General features: G+C 39.1%; 1 protein-coding gene and 1 long non-coding RNA gene across 5 annotated transcripts in view; one reads left to right on the top strand and one right to left on the bottom strand.

The window, feature by feature from the left end:
* Positions 1-26,302, top strand: part of LOC139076726 (uncharacterized) — a 230,047-nt gene that overhangs the window by 36,263 nt on the left and 167,482 nt on the right. The gene's annotated exons all lie outside the window — the stretch shown is intronic.
* ARHGEF4 (Rho guanine nucleotide exchange factor 4) overlaps positions 1-26,302 on the bottom strand; it is a 245,480-nt gene that overhangs the window by 127,198 nt on the left and 91,980 nt on the right. For 2 of the 3 annotated variants that reach the window (XM_070580930.1, XM_070580932.1), the window contains exon 3: positions 3,963-4,265. The exons of the other annotated variant lie outside the window; for it this stretch is intronic. In XM_070580930.1, coding sequence (XP_070437031.1) covers positions 3,963-4,265 — 303 coding nt within the window. The remainder of the gene's footprint in view (positions 1-3,962; positions 4,266-26,302) is intronic. 3 annotated transcript variants of the gene reach the window in all.

Genomic DNA, 26,302 nt, shown 5'->3' with positions numbered 1-26,302 from the left:
TGAGAAGATGTTCATCCTCACTGATCATCAGGGAAATGCAAATCAAAACTACACTAAGATATCACCTTACAACCATTAGAATGGCAAAAATAACCAAAACAAAAAGTAACAAATGTTGGAGAGGTTGTGGAGGAAAAGGAGCCCTCATACACTGCTGGTGGGAATGCAGACTGGTGCAGCACTATGGAAAACAGTATGGAGATTTCTCAAAAAATTAAAAATAGAAATACCATATGACCCAGCCATTCCACTACTGGGTATCTACCCAAAGAGCTTGAAATCAGCAATTCCAAAAGTCCTATGCACCCCAATGTTCACTGCAGCATTATTTACAATAGCCAAGACATGGAAGCAACCTAAGTGCCTGTCAACTGATGATTGGATAAAGAAGATATGGTATATATATATACAATGTAATACCACTCAGCCATAAAAAAGGATACAATCATCCCATTCACAGCAACATGGATGGACCTTCAGGGAATTATGTTAAGTGAAATAAGCCAGATAGGAAAAGACAATCTCTGTATGACTCCACTCATATGTGGAAGTTAAACATGTAGACAAAGAGAACAGATTAGTGGCTACCAGGGGAAAGGGGAGGTGGGGGTGGGCACAAAGGACGTAGGGGTGCACCTACAACATGACTGACAAACAATAATGTACAACTGAAATTTCACAAGATTGTAAACTATCATAATCTCAATAAAAAGTTTTAAAAAAATTGTACATTCCATATATACTCCATGATCGAGTGAGATTTGTTCCAGGTATACAAAGCTGATTCAACATACAAAAAATCAATTAATATAATCTACCATATCAAGAGACTAAAGAAGAGAACATAAAATGATATCACTTGACACAGAAAAAGTTTTTGGAAAAGCTAGCACACATTCATGATTTCAAAAACGAAATTCTGGAAACTAGGAACAGAGGGGAAATTCCTCAATTTGAGATTCTATAAAAACACTATAGCTAACATCATACTTCATAGTGAAAGAAAGGGAATAAGGCCACTCTTATTCAACACACTACTGGAATTCCTAGCCACTGCAATAAGACAAGGGGAAAAAGAAGGCATACAACTTAGAAAGGAAGAAATAAAACTGTTTCCTCCTGCAGGTGATGTGACTGTCTACATAGAAAATCCCAAGGAGTCTTTAAAAAAATTCCTGGAACCAGTAAGTGAATTTAGCAAGGTCACAGGATCAACACATAAAAATTAATAATATTTCAATATTCTAAGAATCAACTTGTAGAAAATTAAATGAAAAATATAATACCATTTATAATAATCTATAAGAAAATTAAATACAAAGGTATAAATTTTAAAAATGTATAGGATCTGTATATTATCTAGGGAAATTTCTAAATAGCCAAAAATACTCTTAGAGCTAATAAATTCAGCAAAACTGCAGGGTACAAGATCAATATACAAATACCCATTGTATTTCTATACACTAGCAGTGAACAATCCAAAAATGAAATTAAGAAAACAATCCCATTTACAGTAGCATCAAAAAGAATAAAATACTTAGGAAACATTTTAGCCAAGGATGTGTAAGACTCATATGGTGAAAACTACAAAACATTGCTAAAAGCAGTTAAAGAACACCTAAGCAACACAGGAACAACATCCTGTGTTCATGGATTCAAAAATTTAATATTGTTAAGAAGGCAGTACTCTCCAAAGTGATCTACAGATTCAAAATAATCCTGAAAAAATCCCAGTGGCCTTGTTTTTTTCCAGAAATGGAACAACTGATTCTAAGATTCATTTGGAATTTCAAGGAACAGCAAACAGCCAAAAAAAAAATCTTGAAAAATAACAAGAGGACTCACAAATCCCAACTTCAGAACTTAATACATAGCTACAGTAATTAAAACAGTGTCGTACTGGCACAAGGATAGACATATAGACCAATACAATAGAATTGAGAGTCTAGAAATAAACCCAAACATCTAAGGTCATTTGATGTTTTACAAGGGTGCCAAGACCATTCAATGAGGGAAAGAATAGTCTCTTCAACAAGTAGGTACTAAGACGACAAGGTATCTACATGGGAAAGACTGAAGTTGGATCTCTACCTCACACAAAACCCCAAAATTAATTCAAAGCGAATCAAAACCTAAATGTAAGAGCAAAAGGTATAAAGTCTTAGAAGGAAGCACACAAATAAATCTTTCTGACCTTGGATTTGGCAATGGACACTTAGACATGACACGAAATTCACAAGCAACAAAAGAAAAAATAGATAAATTGGATTACATCAAAATTAAATACTTTTCTGCATCAGTAGACACACACAATCAAGAAAGTGAAGGCCAACCCAGAGATGGGAGAAAATATTTGCAAATAACTTATTTGATAAGGGTCTAGTATCTAATTATATAAAGAACTCTTACTACATCCACAAAACCACCCAATTAAAAAATGGGCAAAGGACTTGAATAGATATTTCTCCAAAGAAGATATACAAATATCCAGCAAGCATAGGAAAATGTGCTCAACTTTAGTCATTACGAAAATGCAAATCAAACAATGATGAGGTACCATTCTGACCCACTAGGGTGGTATAATTTAAACAAAACAACACAAAACAAAACAAAACAGTAAGTGTTGGCGAGGGTGTGGAGAACTTGCAACCCTCATAGATTGCTGGTGGGAATGTAAAATGATGAGGCCAGTGTGGACAACAGTTTGGCAGTTCCTCAAAAAGTTAATCGTAGAATTACCCTATGTCCCAGCAATTTCACTCCTAGGTATACACCCAAAAAGACAGAAAACATGTATTAAAACAAAAGCACGCACACAATGTTCCTGACAGCACTATTTACAATAGCCGAAAAGTGAAGACAACCCAAATTTCTATCAATGGATGAATGATGTACAAAATCAAATATATCCATACAGTGGAATATTATTCAGTCATAAAAAGGAATGAAGTACTGATATATGCTACAATATAGATGAAACTCAAAAACATTATGGTGAGTGAAAGAAGCCAGACACAAAAGGTCACCTATTATATGATTCCATTTATATAAGACGTACAAAGTAGGCAAATCCACGGGGACAGAAAGCAGATGAGTGCTTGCCAGGGTCTGGGAAGCGGAAATGGGTAATGACTACTTAATGATTATGGAGTTTCCTTTTGAGATGATGAAAATGTCTTGGAACTAGACAGAGGTGATGCTTGCAAAACTTTGTGAATCTACTAGATGCCGCTGAATTTTACACTTTATGTACATGGCTAATCTTATGTGAATGTCACATCAATTAAAAAAAGTAGGTATTCAGGGTTGAAGTGCAACTCAGGGATGTATACTTCACAAATACTTGATGATAAAAAATACTGCTATTTTATAAAGGGAAAGAACAAGAAACAGAGTCAGGGACTGGGGAAAGGGATGCTGTGTATACTATGAAGTCAATTTTTAATAGGCTGACAGTTTCATGCAAAAATAACGGTGTCAAAATGTCCCTAGAGACAAAATTTAATTGACTTAATATAATTATTTAATTCATTTAAGATTGTTATATCCGAACATCATGCACTGCTATGATTATTATGCTGTCCAGTGTCTAACACAGTGTGTGTCACGGAGTAGATCCTCACTAAATGGTAAGTAGTACTGAAAGGGCTTGTGGGCAGGCCCCGCCTTCTTCTGTTCTGCTCCTTGCCTCGCCTAGGGCCGGACGCAGGCAGAGACACACGGCAGAGAGGGAAGGGGGAGCCACAAGCTCTGTGGCTCTGGGACACACCACTATGAAGTGTCTCTCCTGCAGGCTATACTGGGGCAGAGGCAGTGGCTGGGGGTGTCATCATGCCGTTTCCAGAGGGCCCAAGGGTGACAAGCTACAGCACAGGAAAGAGGGGAAAGCTCAGGCAATGCAAGCAGCTGCAGAGGAAGGGGGCTATCAGGTGCCTGATGACACAGGGATGTGAACTGCTTACCTGCACTCCATCTTCATGTGCTATCCCTGCATGCATCTTCCTTTCAACCTGGGCCTGCTGCTTCAGCTTCCTCCTCTGCGTCTTCTCCAGCCACAGCTCATCTAAACTGTGTGAGTGCTGAGGCATGCTTCTGGGTTCTGGAGGAGTCTCCCTGGGGACGTCCTCAGCAGAGACAGAGGGGAGGGTCCATGTCACCATCTCAGTGGTAGAGAATGGTCTCTGGGCTGGCTCAATGTGAAAAGCTTTCTGACCGAGGGAGCAACTGGGCTTCTTGCCTGGTTGTTCTTCCCACGGCATGTGGTTCTGGAGAGCAGAGAGGAGAACATATCAACTGGGCACACGGTGTCCTCTCTTTTCAGTTTCTTTTGGTTATAACCCCATGTTTTGATTAATCCCCAAAATACAGATTCCAGTGAAATACTTCATTCACAGTAATTTTGGAAAATATGAAGGTTAGGAACAAAACAGATCTTTTCTGTTAAAATTTCTTCTCTCAAGACTATTTTAAAAAATCAAGTCTTTTACATTGATCAAAAAATTAGGACTCAAAAGTAATTACTGAACTTGGCATTCTCATCAGAATACTTTTTAAACGTCAGCAGTTGGGGCAAAAAGCTGTTGTTGGAACAATGTCCCCTGAGAACAGACTTGAACAGAAACACACAGGCACTCATGACTTCTTCCTTCTCAGCACAGACACTAACTAAACGTGTGCACAGCTGCACCTTACCTATGCTGCCGCCACTTTGTCCCAGGTCACAGTTACCCTCTCAGGCACCCTAACTGAATTTCTAAATCGAATTTGTCCACACTAACAGAATACTTTGGCTTTGTGTGGACACGACCGTGCTGTGTTCTATGGCCACTGGGAGAAGAACCCCTTTTCTTCACATGTGTTCTCCAAGTCAAACCACCCCCATCCCGGTGGACACCTCGTCACAGCATCTCTTTGGAATGTCATCCCTAAGCACTTTGTGTATACTATTTGATAGAAACAAAGGTGAAATTTTAAAAATATATTTCAAGAATCTTCCTTAAAAATGTATACACACATGTCTATATACATATGTACATACACACCTATATATACTTACATATACAATTATGTGTTTCTTAACAATGGGCATCTGTTCTGAGAAATGCATTGTTAGGCAATTTTGTTGTTGCGAGAATGTCATAGAGTGCACTTACACACACCTAGATGGTATATAGCCTACTACATACCTAGGCTATATGGTACTAATCTTATGGGACCACCAATGTATATGCTGTCTGGTGTTGACTGAAAGTTTGTTATGCAGAACATGACTGTATACACATATGTACACACACATATATACATGCACACATATGGAGAAAGAAAAGAAGGTAGAGGAGGCATAAATGGTTCATAATGGTTTTGGGGTACACCCTGGGAACTAGACTTTTCAAAGTTCTCTATGTGATTCTAGTATGCACCCAACATTGAGAACCAGTGTCTTTTTTTTTTATTTCCCAAATATCTCTCGAAGTTTAAAAAGTGCTTTCACTTAGTTTTCTCTCCCCAACTACACTGTGGTCTAGAAACAGCTGGTATATTACCCAAATCCTACAAATAGAGTAATAGAAACTTAGAGAGCTTAAGTGATTACCTGAGTTCACACAGCTCTGTGTGTCATATTCTTCTGATTCTACATCCCATGTCCATTCACTATTCTTCAATGTATAATTTTCTGTTGTTTCATGGGTGGAAATAACATCTAAATAACTAAGCAAGGACCACACCTCAGACTCTTTTATAAACTCTCGACATCCCCTAAAAGGGGATGGATGTTAATTGAGCACATTTTTATGCAAGGCTCCCTGTTACACATCTTATGTACACCAGATAAGGAAGCTGGGTCCTCCTAGGGCCATTTAGTAAGTAGGTGACATAAAGCTATCTGGAAGGAAGGCAAGCCACCCTCACGCTGGGGCTTCCCCAGGAATGCCACTTACTGCCACTAGAGATGAGCTCACTGACTTCAAACTAGAAGAAAACTTGGACTTTTCCAATACACTATACCCTAGTCTTCTACCAGCCTATACCTGAGTTGTTGGCTTGATGCCATCAGTGATGGTTTCATCCTCAACTTTTATCAGAACTTTAGAACATTATCACTTTCACAGCTTGGTTATAGGCCTTTAGAGAGAATGTTTGCTGGAGACTGGGTGTCATAAATGCAAAACTTTCCGTAATTTTTTCCATAAACTTAATGGAAAAGAGTTAATTTCCCTTCTACCCCTCTCCCCACCGTGGGAGACTGCTAGGGTCTTACATTCATTTACTTACTCACCAAAGAGCTTTGATCTTCTTGGGAGAAAAGGTTTTTGTTTCGAGGCCATTAATTAGAGCAGTATTTTTCAAAGTATGTCCCTAGACTAGCAGCAACACCTGATATGGTGGGAAGCCTCTAAGATGGCCCCCAAAGACCTCACCTCCTTGATGCAGGCCCTTATCAGAGTCCTTCAATGTGAGTGTGGGCTGGACTTAGTGACTCGCTTCTAAGGAACAGAATATGGCAAAAGTGATGGTATGTCACTTTCAAGATTAGGTTATAAAAAGGCTATGGCTTCCATTTTGGGGGGCCTCTCATGGATCCCTTGCTCTGGGGGAAGCCAGGTGACATACTGTGAGGGATGCTATGGAGAGGCTCATGTGGCAAGGAACTGATATCTCCAGCCTACAGCTAGCAGGGCTCTGAGGCCTGCCAACAGCCACATGAGTGAAGTCCTGCCTTGAGATGAGTGCAGTCCCTGCCAACACCATGACTACAGTCTTGTGAAGAACCCCGAGCTGAAGGCACCCAGCAAAGTCAGCCCATTATGCAGCAATAGATAACTTGTTCTTTGGGAACTTGTTAGAAAGACAACTTTTCAAGCCCCACCAAGACTTGCTGAGTTAGAAATTCTGGGAGTAGGCAAGCAATCTGTGTTTAAAATGCTTTCTAGGGGATTCTGACGCAAGGCTAGTTTGAGAATCACTGTACTAAAAAGACAGGCAAATAAGGGAGAGGCAAGGTAGATCAGGCTGTCTGCTGCTCCTCATGGGTCCTGGCGTGGAGGGTCAGAGAGCAGACTTTGGGGTTATATAAACTGAGTTTGAATCCTGGCTCTGGCTCTTACTAGCAGTGTGACTTTGGGCAAGTTTCCTTAACCCCCTCTCTGTTTCTTCATCTACAAGATGGAAATACTAATGCCTCTCAGAAATGTTATACGAATAAATGAGATAGTGCACATAAAGCACTTAGCATAATGCCTGTCACACATTCAATATATCAATATATGGTAGCCAGTGTTACTGTCTTTGTCAATAAGTAGACAGGGCTGAGATGGATGTGGTGGTGATAGAGTCCATTCTCTCTGAAACGATTTATTTTCAGACCCTGCCTGAGAACTTCTCTACAAAAATGCTACTTAGGATTAAACTTATTCTCTGGTTTTTCATTTTTATTTTCAGGAGGCTTTTTTCATTTCTATTTGGAGAAATTTCTAGCACAAATCTCTGACTCTCCCTGTAGTATTGGGCAATGCAGAGTCAGTTTCTCAGTTTGCATCCCAGTAAAGTAAACCTGTTATCCACAAATGAACAAGGTGCTCTCCTAATGTGGGTCTGTTTAATAGCAGACATTCCCTCAGCCAACACAAGCAAGGCAGATCAAAATCCATCACCACATAGTGCAAGGTACATTTACATTATGTTATGAAAGTAGAATTTTACAGAATAAAGAAATGTTCCAATAGGTAGACAACTTCCTGACTTTCTGAGATCATTCAACAAGTCTTTCTTGAGTACACAGTATGTGCCAGACAGCACTGCAGATGCTAGAAATTCTAAAAGGAACAGTAAAAAGTTGCTGCCATGGAGTTTCTTAAGCAATGGGAACACAAAGATGGACAAAACAGAGTCCCAGCTCTCCAGGCACTCAAAATATAATGGGCAATAGAGACAGATAAATTCATGAGCTTTCTTTATATAGATGAAAAGTAGATGGAATGACATCAGCAACATAGCTGAGTGAGTTGTTCCCTTTGTCTTTCTCCCTCTAAATGACAATTAAATGGACATTCACTAACCAACAGAGGATACCCACACAGCACAACAGGACACCTGAGAGACCCATGCAGCTACACATCTGATGATGGGGGGACTGGATCCCTGGGAACCAATGGAACTAAGTGAGAAGACACCTCACCCTCTCCAGCAGCAGCGAGTCTGGTCAGAGATCCTTACACAGCAGCTGGTGTGACTGTAAGAGGAGGTGGAGGACAGGCCAGCCTACATGCAAATGCTCTTGGAAGGGTAGCCTGGCCTAGAGGAGTGCCTACCGTGCCACGGTGGCCTGTCACTGGGAATGCTCACCACTGAGTAGCTGTGACCCAGCCTAGGTGAAGGAACCCTGCCCACAAAGCACAGCGGCTGGTGTGACTGTAAGAGGAAGTGGGGCAGCCAAGCACAAGCGAACAGCTACCCTTGTTCACAGCTACCCCTTTTGAGGGGTAGCCCAGCCTGTGGAGTGACACCGGGCACTGGCAGCCACACCAGAGGGAAGGCTCCTGACTGAGTGGCTGTGGCTCAGCCCCCATAAAGGAGCCCCACGCACCAAACACAGCAGCTCAGCCAAACCACCAGCAAGCAGAGTGCCGGCCTGTGCCTGCACAACCCACCCACTGAGCACAGAGGCCCTGCCCCCACAAGAGCCACCAGCCGAGCAGCTGTGGTCAACCCATGCAAACATAGAGCAGCCATACCCATACAACTTCTAGCAGATGGGGTCAAAGCAGAAACACAGCTCCTGCTTCAACCCAGAGGTGGCAGGTGGAATGTGCGACCCGCTATTAACACAAATGCACCAGCAAAGGGTCAGTTCATCAAACACCATGAAAAACTGCAGTAACCCTTCAGAGCAGAAGTAAAATGACAAGTCTCCAGAAACCCATCATGAAGTCACAGAAATTTACAATCTAAATGGTAGAGAATTCAAAATAGTTGTCATAAAGAAATTCAGTGAGGGGCCGGCCTGGTGGTGCAGCAGTTAAATTCTCATGTTCCGCTTCTCGGCGGCCTGGGGTTCGCTGGTTTGGATCCCAGGTGCAGACATGGCACCGCTTGGCACACCATGCTGTGGTAGGCGTTCCACATAGAAAGTAGAGGAAGATGGGCACGATGTTAGCTCAGGGCCAGGCTTCCTCAGCAAAAAAGAGGAGGACTGGCAGTAGTTAGCTCAGGGCTAATCTTCCTCACACACACAAAAAAAAGAAATTTAGTGAGTTACAAGAAAAGTCAGAAAGACAGTTCACTGAGCTCAGGAATAAAATGCATAAGCAGAAGGAATACTTCACCAAGGAGATTGAAATTCTAAAAGAAAACCAAACAGAAATTCTGGATATGAAGAACACAATTAATGAGATTAAAAAATAATCTAGAATCCTTAAAAAATAGAGCTGACATATATAGCGAGAGAACATTCCATCCAAAAACAGCAGAATACACATTCTTCTCAAGTGCACATGGAACATTCTCAAATATAGACTATATGTTGGGAAACAAGGCAAGCCTAAATAAATTTAAGAAGATTGAAATCATATCAAGCATCTTTTCAACCATGATGCTATGAAACTAGAAACAAAGTACAAGACAAAAGCTGGGAAAGTCACAAATATGTGGAGACTAAACAACATGCTACTGAACAACCAATGGATCAATGAAGAAATCAAAGGAGAAGTTAAAAAATACCTAGAGACAAATGAAAATGAAAATACAACATACCAATTCTTATGGGATGCAGCAAAAGTGATTCTAAGAGGGAAATTTATAGCAATACAGGCTCACCTCAACAAACAAGAAAAATCTCAAATAAGTAATCTTAAACTACACTTAATAGAACTAGAAAAAGAACAAAGAAAGCCCAAAGTTAGCAGAAGGAGAAAAATAATAAAGATCAGAGCACAAATAAATGAAATAGAGACTAAAAACAGAAAACAGTAGAAAGCATCAATGAAACTAACAGCTGGTTCTTTGAGAAGATAAACAAAATTAGCAAACCTTTGGATAGACTCACTAAGAAAAAAAAAGAGAAGGCTCAAACAAATAGAATCAAAAATGAAAGGGAGAAATTACATTGAATATTAGGAGAAGATATGCCAACAAATTGGTTATCCTAGAAGAAATGGATAAATTCTTAGACTTATACAACCTCCCAAAACTGAATCCAGAAGAATTAGAGAATCTGAGTAGACCAATCACAAGTAAAGAGATTGAAACAGTAATCAAAAAACTCCCCAAAAAACAAAACTCCAGGACCAGTTGACATCTCTGGAGAAAGCTACCAAACATTCAAGAAGATTTAATACCTATCCTTCTCAAACTATTCCAAAAAATTCAAGAAGATGGAAGGCTTCTTTTTTTTTAAAGATTTAAAAAAAATTTTTCCTTTTTCTCCCCAAAGCCCCCTGGTACATAGTTGCATATTTTTAGTTGCGGGTCCTTCTAGTTGGGGCATGTGGGACGCCACCTCAGCATGGCTTGATGAGCCGTGCCACGTCCATACCCAGGATTCAAAGTGGTGAAACCCTGGGCTGCCAAAGTGGAGCACATGAACTTAACAACTTGGCCACAGGGCCGGCCCCATAGAAGGCTTCTTAACTCATTCTTGGAGGCCAACATCACCCTGATACCAAAACCAGAAAAGGACAACACATAGAAGGAAAATCACAGGGCAATATTGCTGATGAACCTAGATGCAAAAATCCTCAGGAAAATATGGGCAAACTGTATACAGCAATACATTAAAAGGACCACACACCATGATCAAGTGGGATTTATACCAGGGACACAGGGATGGTTTGACATCTGCAAATGAATCAATGTGATATACCACATTAACAGAATGATGAATAAAAATCACATGATCATCTCAATAGATGTAGAGGAAGCATTTGACAAGATCCACCATCCATTTATGATAAAAAAAACTCTCAATAAAATGGGTATAGAAGCAACGTACCTCAACATAATAAGGGCCACATATGACAAACCACAGCCAACATCATAACTTAATGGGGAAAAAGTGAAAGCCTTCCCTCTGAGAACAGGAACAAGATAAGGGTGCCACTATCACCACTGTCATTCAACATAGTACTGGAGGTGTTGGCCAGAGCAATTAGGCAAGAAAAAGACATAAAATGTATCTAAATTGGAAAGGAAGAAGTGAAACTCCCGCTGTTTGAGGATGACATGATTATATATATAGAAAACCCTAAAGAATCCACCAGAAAACTATTAGAAATAATCAACAACTACAGCAATGCTGCAGGTATAAAATCAACTTACATAAATCAGTTGCATTTCTATACTCTAATAACAAGCTAGCAAAAAGAGAACTCAAGAATACAATTCCATTCACAACTGCAAGAAAAAGAAAATATCTAGGGATAGACTTAAACAAGGAGGTGAAAAACCTATACACCGAAAAATGTAAGACATTATTGAAAGAAATCAAAGAACACATAAAGAAGCGGAAAGATAATCCATGCTTGTGGATTGGAAGAATAAACATAGTTAAAATGTCAATATTACCTAAAGCAATCTATGGATTCACTGCAATCCCAATAAGACTCCCAGTGACATTCTTCACATAACTAGAACAAAGAATCCTAAAATTTATATGAAACAACAAAATACCCTGAATAGCCAAAGCAATCCTGAGAAAAATGAACAAAGCTGGAGGCATCACAATCCCTGACTTCGAAACATATACAAAGCTACAGTAATCAAAACAGCATGGTACTGGCACAAAAACAGGCACACAGATCAATGGAACAGAACTGAAAGCCCAGAAATAAAACCACACATCCTCGGACAACTAATCTTTGACAAAGGAGCCAAGAACATACAATGGAGAAAGGAAAGTCTCTTCAATAAATGGTGCTGGGAAAACTGGACAGCCACATACAAAAGAATGAAAGTAGACCATTATCTTACACCATACACAAAAATTACCTCAAAATGGATTAAAGACTTGAATGTAACATCTGAAACCATAAAACTCCTGGAAGAAAATATAGGCAGTACACTTTTTGATGTCAGTCTTAGCAACATCTTTTCGAATACCATGTCTACTCAGTTAAGGGAAACAAATGAAAAAATAAATGGGACTTCATCAGGCTAAAGAGCTTCTTCAAGGCAAAAGAAACAAGGAAGAAAACTAAAAGACAACCCACCAACTGGGGGAAAATATTTGCAAAACATATATCTGACAAGGGGTTACTCTACAAAATATATAAAGAACTCATACAACTCAACAATAAAACAACCCAATCAAAAAATGGGCAGAGGATATGAACAGTCATTTTTCCAAAGAAGATATATGGATGGCCAATAGGCACATGAAAACACATTCAGCATCACTAACCATTAGGGAAATGTACATCAAAACCACAATGAGATATCACCTTACACCTGTCAGAAGGGCTATAATTACCAGGACAAGAAATAACAAATGTTGGAGAGGATGTAGTGAAAAGGGAACCCTTATACACTGCTGGTGGGATTGCAAACTGGTGCAGCCACTATGGAAAACAGTATGGAGATTTCTCAAAAAATTAAAAATAGAAATACCATATGACCCAGCTATCCCACTACTGAGTATTTATCCAAAGAACTTGAAATCAACAAGTCAAAGAGATCTCTGCACCCCTATGTTCACTGAAGCACTATTCACAATAGCCAAGATGTGGAAGCAACCAAAGTGCCCATCAACTCATGATTGGATAAAGAAGATGTGGTATATATACACAATGGAATACTACTCAGCCAGAAAAAAAGACAAAATCATCCCATTTGCAACAACATGGAAGGACCTAGAGGGAATTATGCTAAGCGAAATAAGCCAGTCTGAGAAAGACAAACACCAGATGATTTCACTCATATGTGGAGGATGAACAAACATATGGATAAAGAGAGTAGATTAGTGGTTACCAGAGGGGAAGGGGATGGGGGGGTGAAAGGGGCATATATGTATGGTAACAGATTAAAATTATACTATTGGTGGTGAGCATGCGGCAGTATATACAGAAATTGATATATAATTACAGCTGAAATTACACAATGTTATAAACCAAAAGATCTCAGTAAAATAATTGAAATGAAAAAGTAGATGGCACATGGTAGGTAATAAGCCAACAATAGCTCCTGTATTCTTAGCTGCTGATTTAAACACTAGAGCTGCTTTTTGGACAAAGCAGCTAAGAAAGGAAGGAGCTATCATTAGTTAAGTACCTACTATCCATTTTTGTAATCTGAAAGGAAAAAAACTAAGATGACACAATGGCAGATGAGGAATTTCAACAAAAGCTGGAAACTGGTAAGTGGGTGTAGGAAATGATTTTGCCAGGCACAGGAAGCTATCTAAAGGAAAGAAGTTATCAGCGACTGTGCAGGACAGGGGCAAGTCTTGGGGAAGCATACCGAGGTTTTGGTTTAAAGTCTGTGAAAGTCTGGCCTTCAGGTAACCTCCCCTAGCCCAATCAGCCTAGTGACTATGCATACTCCCCTTTTCATTTCCCCTCTCTCCTCCTCAAATTGTCTGCCAAGTTAAAAACACCAGAGACTCATGGATTTGCATAACTAAACAAGAGGATCCAGATTCTGGGACAGCAGATTTATTGGTGAAAGCAGTGAAGAGGTTTGGGATGAAAACAGGGATAACAGAAAAATCTGCTTAGTGAACTGTGGGTCACTCAGCTTCCTGCTGCATTCCCAGAATAAGCCTGTAACTCCTAGGTGGGAGACTGGAGGATATCTCTCTGGCAAAATTTACCAACCTCAGAGAAAAGACTTCCAAATACTGATTTATAAAATAAGCAAATTCTCACTTAGTTGTCCTATAGTGAAGCCCACTAGCTGATTAGCCCCAAACATGCCCATAGCACCAAACAGATGTACGGTGCCACACTTTTAATAAATGTAAATTGCAGCCAAAGATTGCCAGACATTTAGAAAAAATCCACAATACGCTAAAAAGACCAAATAAACAAGAAAAAAACCCCACTAAATAGAAAACGTGGGGGATAGAAGAAAACTTAAAAAGAACTAATATTAATAACCTCAAAAAGAAAGAGGAAAGATACTGTAACCGTGAAACAAGAGCATGCTGGTGTGAAAAAAAAAAAAAAACACCCACGGATCTTCCACTTCTGGACAAGATGGCGTAGACAGACTTCTCCCTATTCATCCCACTTAGTATGGATAAAAACTTCAGACATTATATATAAAAGAAAAATATGAAGACTCTGAATGTCAGAGAGAAGAAATTACACCAGCTAGGGATCCCAGAACTCAAGGAACAACTCACCAGTGAGCTCCCTGGGCTTTCTCTTGCCTCATGTATTCCTTTTATATATGTCTCATATATAGTGCTGGAGAATCTTGCTACCTGGAAATGCCTCTAGGCTCAGACATAAAACCCTAACAAAAGCCTGCTTTCTCTAACCGTAGAGAACCAGCCTAGCAAGACAGAAAACTTTTAGACAAGAACTGCCCTACTCTAACATGGTAAAAACCACACAATATCCCCTCATTCTCTGCCCTCCTCAGCAAAGCACGAGTGGGGAACTTCCATCCTCACCAAGCTACGATGAGGAATAATTCTCCCCTAGCCAAATCGTGTTGAGAAGGCCTGGTGGGAAGCTGGGAGTTAGATCCCCTCCAGTGATAACGAGGCTCTCCCCCATGGTTTCTTCCATCCCCTTCCTGGCAGCAGTGAGCCATCCCTTTCCTGCCCTGCTGGGGTCATGTAGGAGAAGGCCTAGCAGAGAGCCAGGACCTTCCCCATCACCCAGCAGTAACAAAGCCTCCTGAGCCTGTGGGGAGCTTTAACAAGTCTCCTCTCAACTAGGGTGGTGTCACTGGAGTCCTAGTGGAGACCTTAACTCCCATCCCCACTCATTCATAATGAGACACCCATGTGTGCATCAGGTCAGCAACAGAGGCCAAATAAGGAACCTAGGGTTTCACCCACACCTGGCAGTAATGAGGCAGTACCCACTTTCCCCCAAAGGAGTGGTGTTACAGGTGGTCTGCAAAATAGAAGATTTAAATAAGATCCAGAGACTCAAAACATACTACCCCAAATGCTCAGAATAAAACTGAAACTCACTTGTCCTACCAGGAATGGAGAAAATCTCAACTTGAAAAAGAAAAAAGTTAACAAATACCAACATCGAGAAGACTCAGATGCTGGAATTACCTGACAAATATTTTACAGCAGCTATGATAAAGATGCTTCAACAAGCAATACAAATGCTCTTGAAACAAGTGAAAAAATAGCACATCTCAGAAAACAGAAAATCTTAACAAAGAAATAAAGAATAACTAAATAAAACAATTGAAAAATACAATAACCAAAATAAAAAATTCAATGGATGGGCTCATGGGAGAATGGAGAGCACAGAAGATCACTGAACTTGAAGATAGAACAATAGAAATTACGCAATCTGAAAAACAAAGAGAAAACAAACTGAAAAAAAATAAACGGAAGCTCAAGGACATATGAGACTATAAAGAAAGATCAGAATACTAGAGTAATTGGAGTCCAAAAAAGAGAGAAGGAAGTGGGTGGGGGTGAAAATGTACTCCAAGAAATAATGGCTAAAATTTTCTAAAACTTGGCAAAAGACAAAGCTACAGATTTAAGAAGTTGACTGTACCAAAATTGGATAAGCCCAAAGAAATCCACATGAAGAAACATCATAATTAAACTTCTAAAAATATAAGGGCAAAGAAAAAATCTTGAAAGCACTGAGAAAGAAAACACACCTTCCCTTTAAGGGAAAAGCAGTTTAAGTGACATCAGAAACCCGAGAAGCCAGAAGGAGGTGGCACAGCTTTTTTCAATAAAACAATTGTTAACGTAGAATCCCATATCCAGTGAAAATATCCTTACGGAATGAAGGAAAAATCAAGACATTCTCAGAGGAAGGAAAACTGAGAGAATTTATTGCCATCAGATATACTCTTAAAAAATGGCTAAAGGAAGCTTTGAAACAGATGATAAAATAAAGAATCTTACAACCAACATCAATGTAAGAAGAATAATGAAGAAAAAGAGAACAATGTAAAGAGAGTAAAAATATGGATAAATATAACACATTCCTTCTCTTCTTGAGATTTCTAAATTATGTTTGATATTTGAAGCAGAGATTATAACATTGTCTGATTTGGTTCTGAATGTATTTAGAGGAAATATTTAAGACAATTATATTGTAAACAAGGTAGGGTAAAGGAATTTAAAAGGAGGTAAAGTTTCTATACTTCACTTGAACGGGTAAAATGTCCACAACAGTAGACTGTGATGGTAAGTTGTATATATACAATGTAATACCTAGAGCACCACTAAAAAATTATTTTAAAAGATTCAAATAAGCTGTAGATACATAAAAATACAATTCTCAAAAATATTCAAGTAACCCATAGGACTCCAGGAAAAAGAACACAAAAACGATAAACATAAAAACAGAAAAAAATAAAAAGCCAGACTTAAGCCTTAATAATTACTTTAAATATAAATGGTAAATATTATACGGTAAAAAGACCAATTAAAAACAGAGAAAGGCAGAGTAAATTAAAAAAACAACCAAGTATATGCTGGCTATAAGAAACATTTCAAATATAATGATATAAGTAGGCTGAAATAAAAAGGATATAAAAAGTGGCTGGTGAGCACCTGCAGAAAACTGGCCTGAATCTGTGGGTCAGGGAGAGAACACAAACGTGTTTTAGTGCCATCTTTTGGAAACCAAAAGGGAGACTATCACACCCAGCCTGGTGCTTTGCAGAATCAGTAGAAGACATGCCAACTGAGGAAATCTGCCAGAAGGGGAGTAAGAAGTGTGGAACAGGTGCACTCACAGATCTGAGAAGGCCCCACAACCACAAGCAGGGCTGACTGCAGGTATTTCTCTCCCGAGGGCAGTTGGTAAAGGCTGGAGGAGTTGACGGCTACTTCAGATTCCAAGAAAGCAAGGCAAAACTTCAAGGAGCATGAAAAATCAGGGAAACATGACACCACCAAAGATCACAGTAATACTCCAGTAACCTGCTGCAAAGACATGGACGTCTGCAATTTACATGATAAAGATTCAAAATAGCTGTTTTAAGGAAACTCAGTGGACTACAAGAAAACGCAGACAATTCAGTGAAATCAGGAAAACACATGAAAAAAATGAGAAGTTTAACAGATAAAAATCATTAAGAAAAGAACTCAACAACTTTCCACAAAGTGGGCATAGAGGGAAAGTACCTGAACGTAATAAAGGCCATATATGACAAGTCCACAGCTAAGATCATACTCAGTGAAAAGGTGAAAGCTTTTCCTCTAAGATCAGGAATAAGACAAGGATGCCCACTCTCACCACTTTTATTCAACATACTATTGAAAGTCCTAGCCACAGCAATTAGGCAAGAAAAAGAAATATGGTCATGTGTCACTTAATGACGGGGATACACTTGAGAAATGTGTCATTAGGCAATTTCATCATTGTGCGAACGTCACAGAGTGCATGGATGGAAACCCAGATGGTAGAGCCCACTACACACCTAGGTTATGTTATAGCTTATTGCTTCTAGGCTACAAACATGTACAGCATGTTACTACACTGAATACTGTAGGCAGTTGTGACAATGGTAAGTATTTGTGTTCCTAAACATAGAAAAAGTACAGTAAAAATATGGTATAAAAGATAAAAAATGGTACGCTTGTAATAGGGCACTGACCATGAATGGAGCTTACGGGACTGGAAGTTGCTCTGGGTGGGTCAGCGAGTGGGAGGTGAGTGACGTGAAGGCCTAGAACATCACTGTCACTACTGCAGACTTTACAACACTGTGCCCTTAGGCTACACTAATTTCATAAGAATATTTTTCTTTCCTCAATAATAAATTAAACTTAGTTTACTGTAAGTTCTTTACTTTATAAACTTTAAAATTTTTTTAACTTTTAAACTTTTGTAATAATACTTAGCTTAAAACACAAACACATTATCAGCTGTCAAAAATACGTTCTTTCTTTATATCTTTATTCTATATGCTTTTTTATATTTTAAAAATTTTTAATTTTTATTTTTTATTACATTTTAAACTTGTTTTCTTAAAAACTAAGACGCAAACACACACATTAGCCTAGGCCTGCACAGGGTCAGCATCACCAACATCACTGATTTCCACCTCCACATCTTGTCCCAGTGGAAGGTCCTCAGGGGCGCTAACACACATGGAGCTGTCATCTCCTATGCTAACAGTGCCTGTTCTGGAATGCCTCCTGAAGGAACTGCCTGAGGCCCTTCTTGAGGAGGTGCCACTCTTTTCAGAAATACGTCCATGGTGGTTTGCTTGGTTTGTTTCTGTTTTTTCATAGTTTTGCTTGTAAGCAGATAATGAACCAGGAACATTCCTCGCTATTAATGAAAGCCTTTCAGTGTTGAGATCCATGTTTTCAAGCTTTCTAAAAGTTCTGCAAAAGCTTCTGCTAAACCCTTCACTGTAAATTTTCTTCTCCTTCATTTTATTTTCTTTTGCCTCTTCTTCAGCTATGCATTCCCGTTCCAGTTCCAACAACTCCTCACTAGTCGGTTCCTCGGGAAGCACCTCTAGGAGCCCCTCAGCGTCATCCTCATCCACACCCTGGTCAAGGTGGTTTCCATCTCAACCACAGCCTTGTTGATTTTTGCAGCCTCCTCATCCTTGGCAAATCCTTTGAAGACATGGACGAACCTTTTGAGTGTGTTCTTCCAGATGCCATTCATACACTTCTTGGTGACATCACCCCAAGTCCAAGTAAGGTTCTTTGTGCGGTCACAGATGCTGTAATCCTTCCAGAATTGCATCAGTGTCTTCCTCAGTTGCAGCAATGGCCTGGTCGAAGGTCCTCCTCACGTAGCAGGCCTTAAAAGCCGCTGTTACTCCTTGATCCCTTGGTTGGATCCAGGAGGTGGTGTTTGGAGGGAGACATCAGAGACACCACTCTGATGCTGGGATGAAGATCACCAATAAAAGGAGGATGTCTGGGAGCTTTATCAACAGTAAGCCAAATCTTGAAAGGCATGTTATTCTCCAAACAGCACTTCTCCGTTTTGCTGGCACAGCAATTCAGGAGGGCGTCTTGGAAGAGCAGCTGGGTCATCCGTGACTTCTTACTGTTCCTGTAGTTCACTGGCAGTGTGTGCTCACTGATAGGCTTGGAGGCGCTGGAGTTCTCACTGTGCCAGATCACAAAGGGTCCATTGCCCCCAAGCAAGACTGTTATCTTGTCCTTAAAAGCCTTGAAACCTGGCACTGCCTTGACCTCCTTATGGATGAAAGTCCTTTCAAGCACCTGTTTCCAGAATAGGGAGGTTTCATCCATTTTGAATATTTTCTCTGGCAAGTAATTTTCTTCCACAATCAGCTTATCTAGAGTTTGCAAAAATTCTTCAGCTGCCTTCACATCAGCACTGGCAGACTCACCACTCACTCTCATGTTACGTATGAATAATGATTCTTGAATTATTTAAACCACCCAGAGCCAGCAGTAAATTCAACATTATAGCCAGGTCCAGCCTCTTCTTTTAACATCGCAAACAAACTTTTTGCTTTGGCCGTGATTGTCATGGTGCTGAGAGGGACATATTCTCTGTCTAGTCTTCAATTTAGGTTTCCCCATATCTCATATAGGCCCTTCCTGAATTTTTGTTAGTCTCATTGCCTTCAGTGAAGCAGATCCTTTAACAGCTTCTGTCACTTTGTTCTTGTTCTTTAAGATCGTAGCTGTGGTGGAATGGGACATGCCTGATGGGCGAGAAATAAGCATCACTGATTTTCTACCTAAATCACTTTTAATTTCTTTTCTAGGCCAATCACTTGATGTGGCCTCTTACTGTCAACATTAGCAGTGGATTTTGCATGCTTAGGGACCATGATGCACAAAACAACACAAGATTAAATCAAGCACTACAGAAAATGATGCAAGAGATACAGTAAACACGAAACGTATGAGTCAGTTGCTGGTGTAGCACGGCATACTATTTTACAGTAACCTCTTTTTTTTTGGTGAGGAAGATTGTCACTGAGTTAACATCTATGCCAGTCTTCCTCTCTTTTTCATGTGGGATGCTGCCACCGCATAGCTTGATGAGCAGTGTGTAGGTCTGTGCCCAGGATCCGAATCCGCAAACCCTGGACTGTTGAAGCAGAGCACGTGAACCTAACCACTACACCACTGGGCCAGCCCCCAGTAACCTCTTTTTTTATAAGTAGAAAGAGTACACTCTAAAATAATGATTGAAAGTATAGTAAACACATAAACCAGTAACAGAGCCATTATTATCATTATCAAGTATTATGTTCTGTACATAATTGTATGTGCTATAGTTTTATACAGCTGGCGGCATAGTAGGTTTGTTTACAGCAGCATCGCCACAAATATGTGAGTAATGCATTGTGCTATGACATTACAATGGCTACAAGGTCACTCAGTGATGTGAATCTTTCAGCTACATCATAATCTTATGGGACCCCTGTTGTATATGTGGTCCATGGTTGACCAAAACATTGTTACGTGGCATATGACTATAAAAGGGATCCAAATTGGAAAGGAAGAAGTAAAACTGTTGGTATTTGCAGATGACATGATATTATATAGAAAACCTTAAACACTCCACCAAAAAACTTTTAGAAGTAATAAATGAATTCAGTAAAGTTGCAAGATACAAAATCAACATACAGAAATCTGTTGTGTTTCTCTACACTAAAAACAAAATATTAGAACAAAAGATTAAGAAAACAATCCTATTTACAATTGCATCAGAAAGAATAAAATACCTAGGAGTAAATTTAACTAAGGAGGTGAATGACCTGAAAACTACAAGACATTGATGAAAGAAACTGAAGAATACAGAAATAAATGGAAATATATTCCATGCTCATGGATTGGAAGAATTAATATTGCTAAAATGTCCATAATACTCAAAGCCATCTACAGATTCAATGCGATCCCTATCAAAATTCCAACGACATTTTTTCACAGAAATAGAACAAACAAAGCTAAAATTTGAATGGAACCACAAAAGACCCTGAATAGCCAAAGCAATCTTGAGAAAGAAGGACAAAGCTGGATTTCAAACTATATTACAAAGCTATAGTAATGAAAACAGCATAGCGTTGGCATAAAAACAGACACACAGATCAACGAAACAGAATAGAGAGCCCAGAAATAAACCCACACATATATGGTCAATTAATTTACAACAAAGTAACCAAGAATATACAATGGGGAAGGGACAGTCTCTTCAATAAATGGTGTTGGGAAAACTGGACAGCCACATGCAATGAACCAGTATGGCATTCGCCAGAATGAAACTGGACCAGTATCTTACAACATACACAAAAGTTCACTCAAAATGGATTAAAGACTTGAATGTAAGACCTGAAACCATAAAATTCCTAGAAGAAAACATAGGTGATAACCTCCTTGACATTGGTCTTGGCAATGATTTTTTGGATATGATACTAAAAGCACAAGCAACAAAGGCAAAAATCAACATCAAACTAAAAAGTTTTTGCATAATAAGGGAAACAACTAAATGAAAAGACAACCTACAAAATGAGAGAAAATATTTGCAAACCATATATCTGATAAGAGGTTAAAATCCACAATATATAAAGAACTCATACAACTCAATAACAAAAAACCAAACAATCCGATTAAAAATGGGCAGAGGAACTGAACATTTTTCCAAAGAAGACATACAAATGGCCAAAGGGTACGTGAAAAGATGCTCAACATCACTAATCATCAGGGAAATGTAAATCAAAAACCACAATGAGGTATCAGCTCACACCTGTCAGGATGGCTTTCATCAAGAAGATAAAGAGAGAAATGTTGGCGAGGATGTGGAGAAAAGGGAACCCTTGTGCACTGTTGGTGGGAATATAAATTGGTTCAGCTACTATGGAAAATAGTATGGAGGTTCTTTAAATAATTACAAGTAGAACTACCATATGATCTAGCAATCCCTGGGTATATATCCAAAGGAAATGGAAACAGAATATTAAAGAGATATCTGCACTCCTAAGTTTAGTGCAGCATTATTCACTATAGCCAAAATATGGAAACACACTGTCTGTCAAGGAATAAATGGATAAAGAAGATGGAGCATATATATACAATGGAATGTTATTCAGACATGAGAAAGAAGGACATCCTGCCATTTATGACAACATGGTTGGACCTTAAAGGCATTATGCTAAGTGAGATAAGTCAGATAGAGAAAGACGAATACTGTATGAACTCACACGTGGAATCTAAAAAAGCTGAACTCGTAGAATCAAAGAGTAGAATGGTGGTTCCCAGGGGATGGGGGGGTGGGAGAATTGGGTGATGTGGTTTAAGGGCATAAACTTGTAACTAGGAGATGAATAAGACTTGGAGATCTGATGCGAGCATAGAGATTATAGTCAACAATACTGTATTATAAACTTCAAAGTTGCTAGGAGACTAGATATTAAATGTTCTTACCACAAAAAGAAGAGAAAATCATGTGACATGATAGAGGTGTTAGCTAATGCTGATAATCATATTGCAATATATAATTCTATCAGATGCAATACGTTGTACACCTTAAATTTACAGAATGTCATTTGTCAGGTATATCTCATTTAAGAAAAAAAGAACTCTCAAAACTCCACTGTAAAAAGCAAGAATTCAATTAGAGAATGTGCAAAAGACATAGAGAGACATTTCACTGAAGAAGGTACATATGGCAAATGCTATAGGCTGAATGTTTTGTGTCCCCCCAAAATTCATATGTTGAAATCCTAATCCCAAGGTGGGGCCTTTGGCGGTGATTAAGGCATGGGGGCAGAGCCCACTTGAATGGGATTTAGTGCCCTTATAAAACAGGCCCCGGAGAGCCATGTGACATCACAGTGAAGACGGCCATCCACGAAGAGAGCTCTCCAGACACCAAATCAGCCAGCACCTTGATCTTAGGCTTCCCAGCCTCCAAAACTGTGAGAAACAAATTTCTGCTGTTTTTCTAAGCTACCCAGTCTGTAGTATTTTGTTATAGCAGCCTGAGCAGATGACGGCAGCAAATAAGGACATGAAAAATGTTAACATCACTTAAGGAAATGTAAATCATTATCGCAATGTCACCACATGCTTATTAGTAAAGCATAAAGTAGGGGTAAAATGAAAACATCTAAAACTCCAAATGTTGGTGAGGATGTAGAGAAGTGGATCTCTCACACGTTGATGGTGGGATGTAAAATGGTACAGCCACTCTGGAAAACATTTGGCACTTTCTTAAAAAGCTAACCATATACTTACCATACAACTCAGCAATCACACCGATGGGGCATTTATCCCAGAAGATGAAAATTTTTGTCCACCCAAAAACCCTTTCATAAGTGTTTCCAGGAGCTTTAAATGCAATAGCCCAAAATGAAACAACCCAAGTTACTTTCACCAGGTAATTGATAAGGGAAAATATGGTAAAGCCATACTGTGGAATAGTACTCAGCAATAAAGAGGAATGAACTATGGATACACACAATAACTCAATGGAAATCAATGGATTTATGCTTAGTGAAAAAAAAAAGTCAATCTCGAAAGGTAACATTTCTGAAATGAAAAAGTCCTTGAGATGGAGATCAGATTAGTAGCTGAAAGTAGTTAGAGGAGGGGAGAGGGAGGGTGAGTGTGAAGAGCGTAGCACGAGGGCGATGGAAGAGTCTGTATCTGCTTGTGGTCATCACATGAGTCTACACACGTGAGGAAATGGCACAGAAGCACGCACACATTCTTCCAGTGTCAGTTCCTGGCTTTAGTTTGTTCTACAGTTAGGAAAGATGTTACCTTGCAGGGTACACTGGACCTCTCCATATTCTTGTTAATTCCTGTAGATCCATGATTATTTTAAAATGCGAAGTTTAAAAAAGAGCAAGCAGGAACAAGAAAAAGCAACTCTAGTTATATGTGCTAACAAAAGTTAAAACAAAAGTCTAAAACAACAGCAACAATATCAAACCAAAAAAAGAATTATAAGAATATAGTGCTCATTACTGATGGAGATGTGGAGAAATAGAAAATGCTACGGGAAATGTGAAATATTATAGCCTTTTTGGAAGACAATCTGAAATCTATTAAAATATAAAAATGCTTATACTCTTTGGCAGTTCCACCTCTAAGACTCTATTCACTAAAATGTACTAATCTATGGGGTTATATATAAAATGGTGTTTATCAAATCAATATTTGTAGCTGTCAGGAACTAAAACAAAGTGTGTAGCTATCTATAGGTGAAAGGAGGTGCAAATTTTAATCATCACACCATGGAATATTATGCAGCCATTACTTAGAATTACAAGTACCTTGGAGATCTTTCCATGTGTGTTGTTAAATGGTAAGTGTAAGACACAGGAAGGGTGTTTGGGTGTTTGTATAGACCTGTACACATATATACATATATATGCATCTCTATATGATTGTAAGAGCATGGAGAAAGCACAGAATGCCATTCACCAGGCTGTTGCCACAGGTTAATGGGGGACCACAACGAGCTGATGCTGAGGTGGGAAGAGGGACACAGATAGCATCTGTGATAAAAACAACATGAATGACCTCCTGTTTATATCAAATTGCATGTGTGGCTTTGTTTGAGTGTGTTTGTATAACAGGAAGAATAAAATGATGGTCACCAAAATGTTAGGATGATTACCACAAAGTGGTAGGGTTACAGGGAATTTTTAATGTTCTCTATAATTTTCTGTATTGTTGGAATTCTTTATAATGTGCATATATTATTCATATAATCAAAATAAAGCCATTTTTATTACAAAATAAAATTAGAGAACAATGAACAAGGGAAAAATTCAATAGGAGGGTTGGAAATAAATTTGAGAAAATTGCTCCCAAAGATACAAAACAAAAATGGAAAGATGGAATGTAGAATGGTAAGAATGTTACAGCATTGTCAAGGAGTTACAACCTCTCTGACTAACAGGAGTTCCAGCGAAAAAGGAGGAAAAAGGAGGGAAGGAAATTATCAAATAAATAATAAATGTTTTTCCCCAGTACTGAAGGTTAAGTCTGCTGATTAAAAGGGCACACTGAATGTTTAGCACAATAAATAAAAAGAAACGCACATTCAGGATTATCACTAAGAAATTTCACAACACCAGGGATAAAAGAGAGGACCCCAAAAGCTTCTAAAGAAAAAAACAACAAGCCACACACAAATGGCTGGAATAACAGCGCCACCACCCTTCCACCAGCAGTTTGATACTAGAACACAGTGGAGCAATGCTTTCAAGTCTCTGAAGGGTAACTTCAACCCCGAATTCTACACAAAGCCCAACTATCCATCAAATATGAAAGTTAAAAAAAAAGGGTTTTTTTCAGATGTTCAAAAAACTCAAAAACTCTACCTCCTATGTACCTTTTCTTAGGAAGCTACTGAGGGATGTTCTTGAACACAACAAAGGAGTAGAGGAAAGCAGAGGATCCGAGAAACAGGAGATCAGAGAGAGTTATGCCGAATTTCTGGAGAACAGTCCAAATGAGAGCAGGAGGCCAGAGGGTTCTGGAAGGAAGGTCTCCAGGAGAAAGGAGAGACTTGACAGAATACTGACCTGTTTGAACATCTGGAAAATGCTTTGTAGGTGATCTGGTAGAGAGTCAAATTTAAGGACGGATTTATAGAAAATTATACATATGAAAACCGCAACAATTATTAACTCCAGAAAAAAGCAAAAGAAATGTCACTGTAGCCCACTACTTGGCTTTACAGTGAAGAATGTTTTCATGCTCACAACGATATAAACACTTGTTACTGATTTAACTACATATTGGGAAATATGATATTAAGAGGATAGGAATGGAGAGGGGATAGACATGCAAGAGGCTGAATCTTCATCACGACCACAGCTGGAAGTTAACAGATAATATTTTAAAATAACAAATCAAAATAAGTAATAAATCAAAACAGCAGTTTAAAATTACTTAATTAACTTAAAATTAACTAACCGAACTTGGTTGTCTCTGGTGGGGGAGGGATGGGCCCAGTGGCTGTTGTTTCCCAAGGAAGTGTTCTAACGCTCCCTGAGGGGAGGGGCGGCAGTGCCCACCTGGGAGGCTGTTAGACTGCGAACCGCAGGCCCCGCCCACACATCTGAGCCCGAGCCTGCATCCCAACAGACCTCAGGGGATTTACATGCACTTTAAAGTTTGAAAAGCATTATCTTAGTAACATTTGCTTGTATGACTATTTGCATGCATAATTTTGAT

The sequence above is a fragment of the Equus przewalskii genome, chromosome 17, assembly GCF_037783145.1.
Source record: "Equus przewalskii isolate Varuska chromosome 17, EquPr2, whole genome shotgun sequence".
Classification (NCBI taxonomy): Eukaryota; Metazoa; Chordata; class Mammalia; order Perissodactyla; family Equidae; genus Equus; species Equus przewalskii.
The sequence above is the reverse complement of the archived record's forward strand: the minus strand, read 5'-3'. Positions and strand labels throughout refer to the sequence as shown.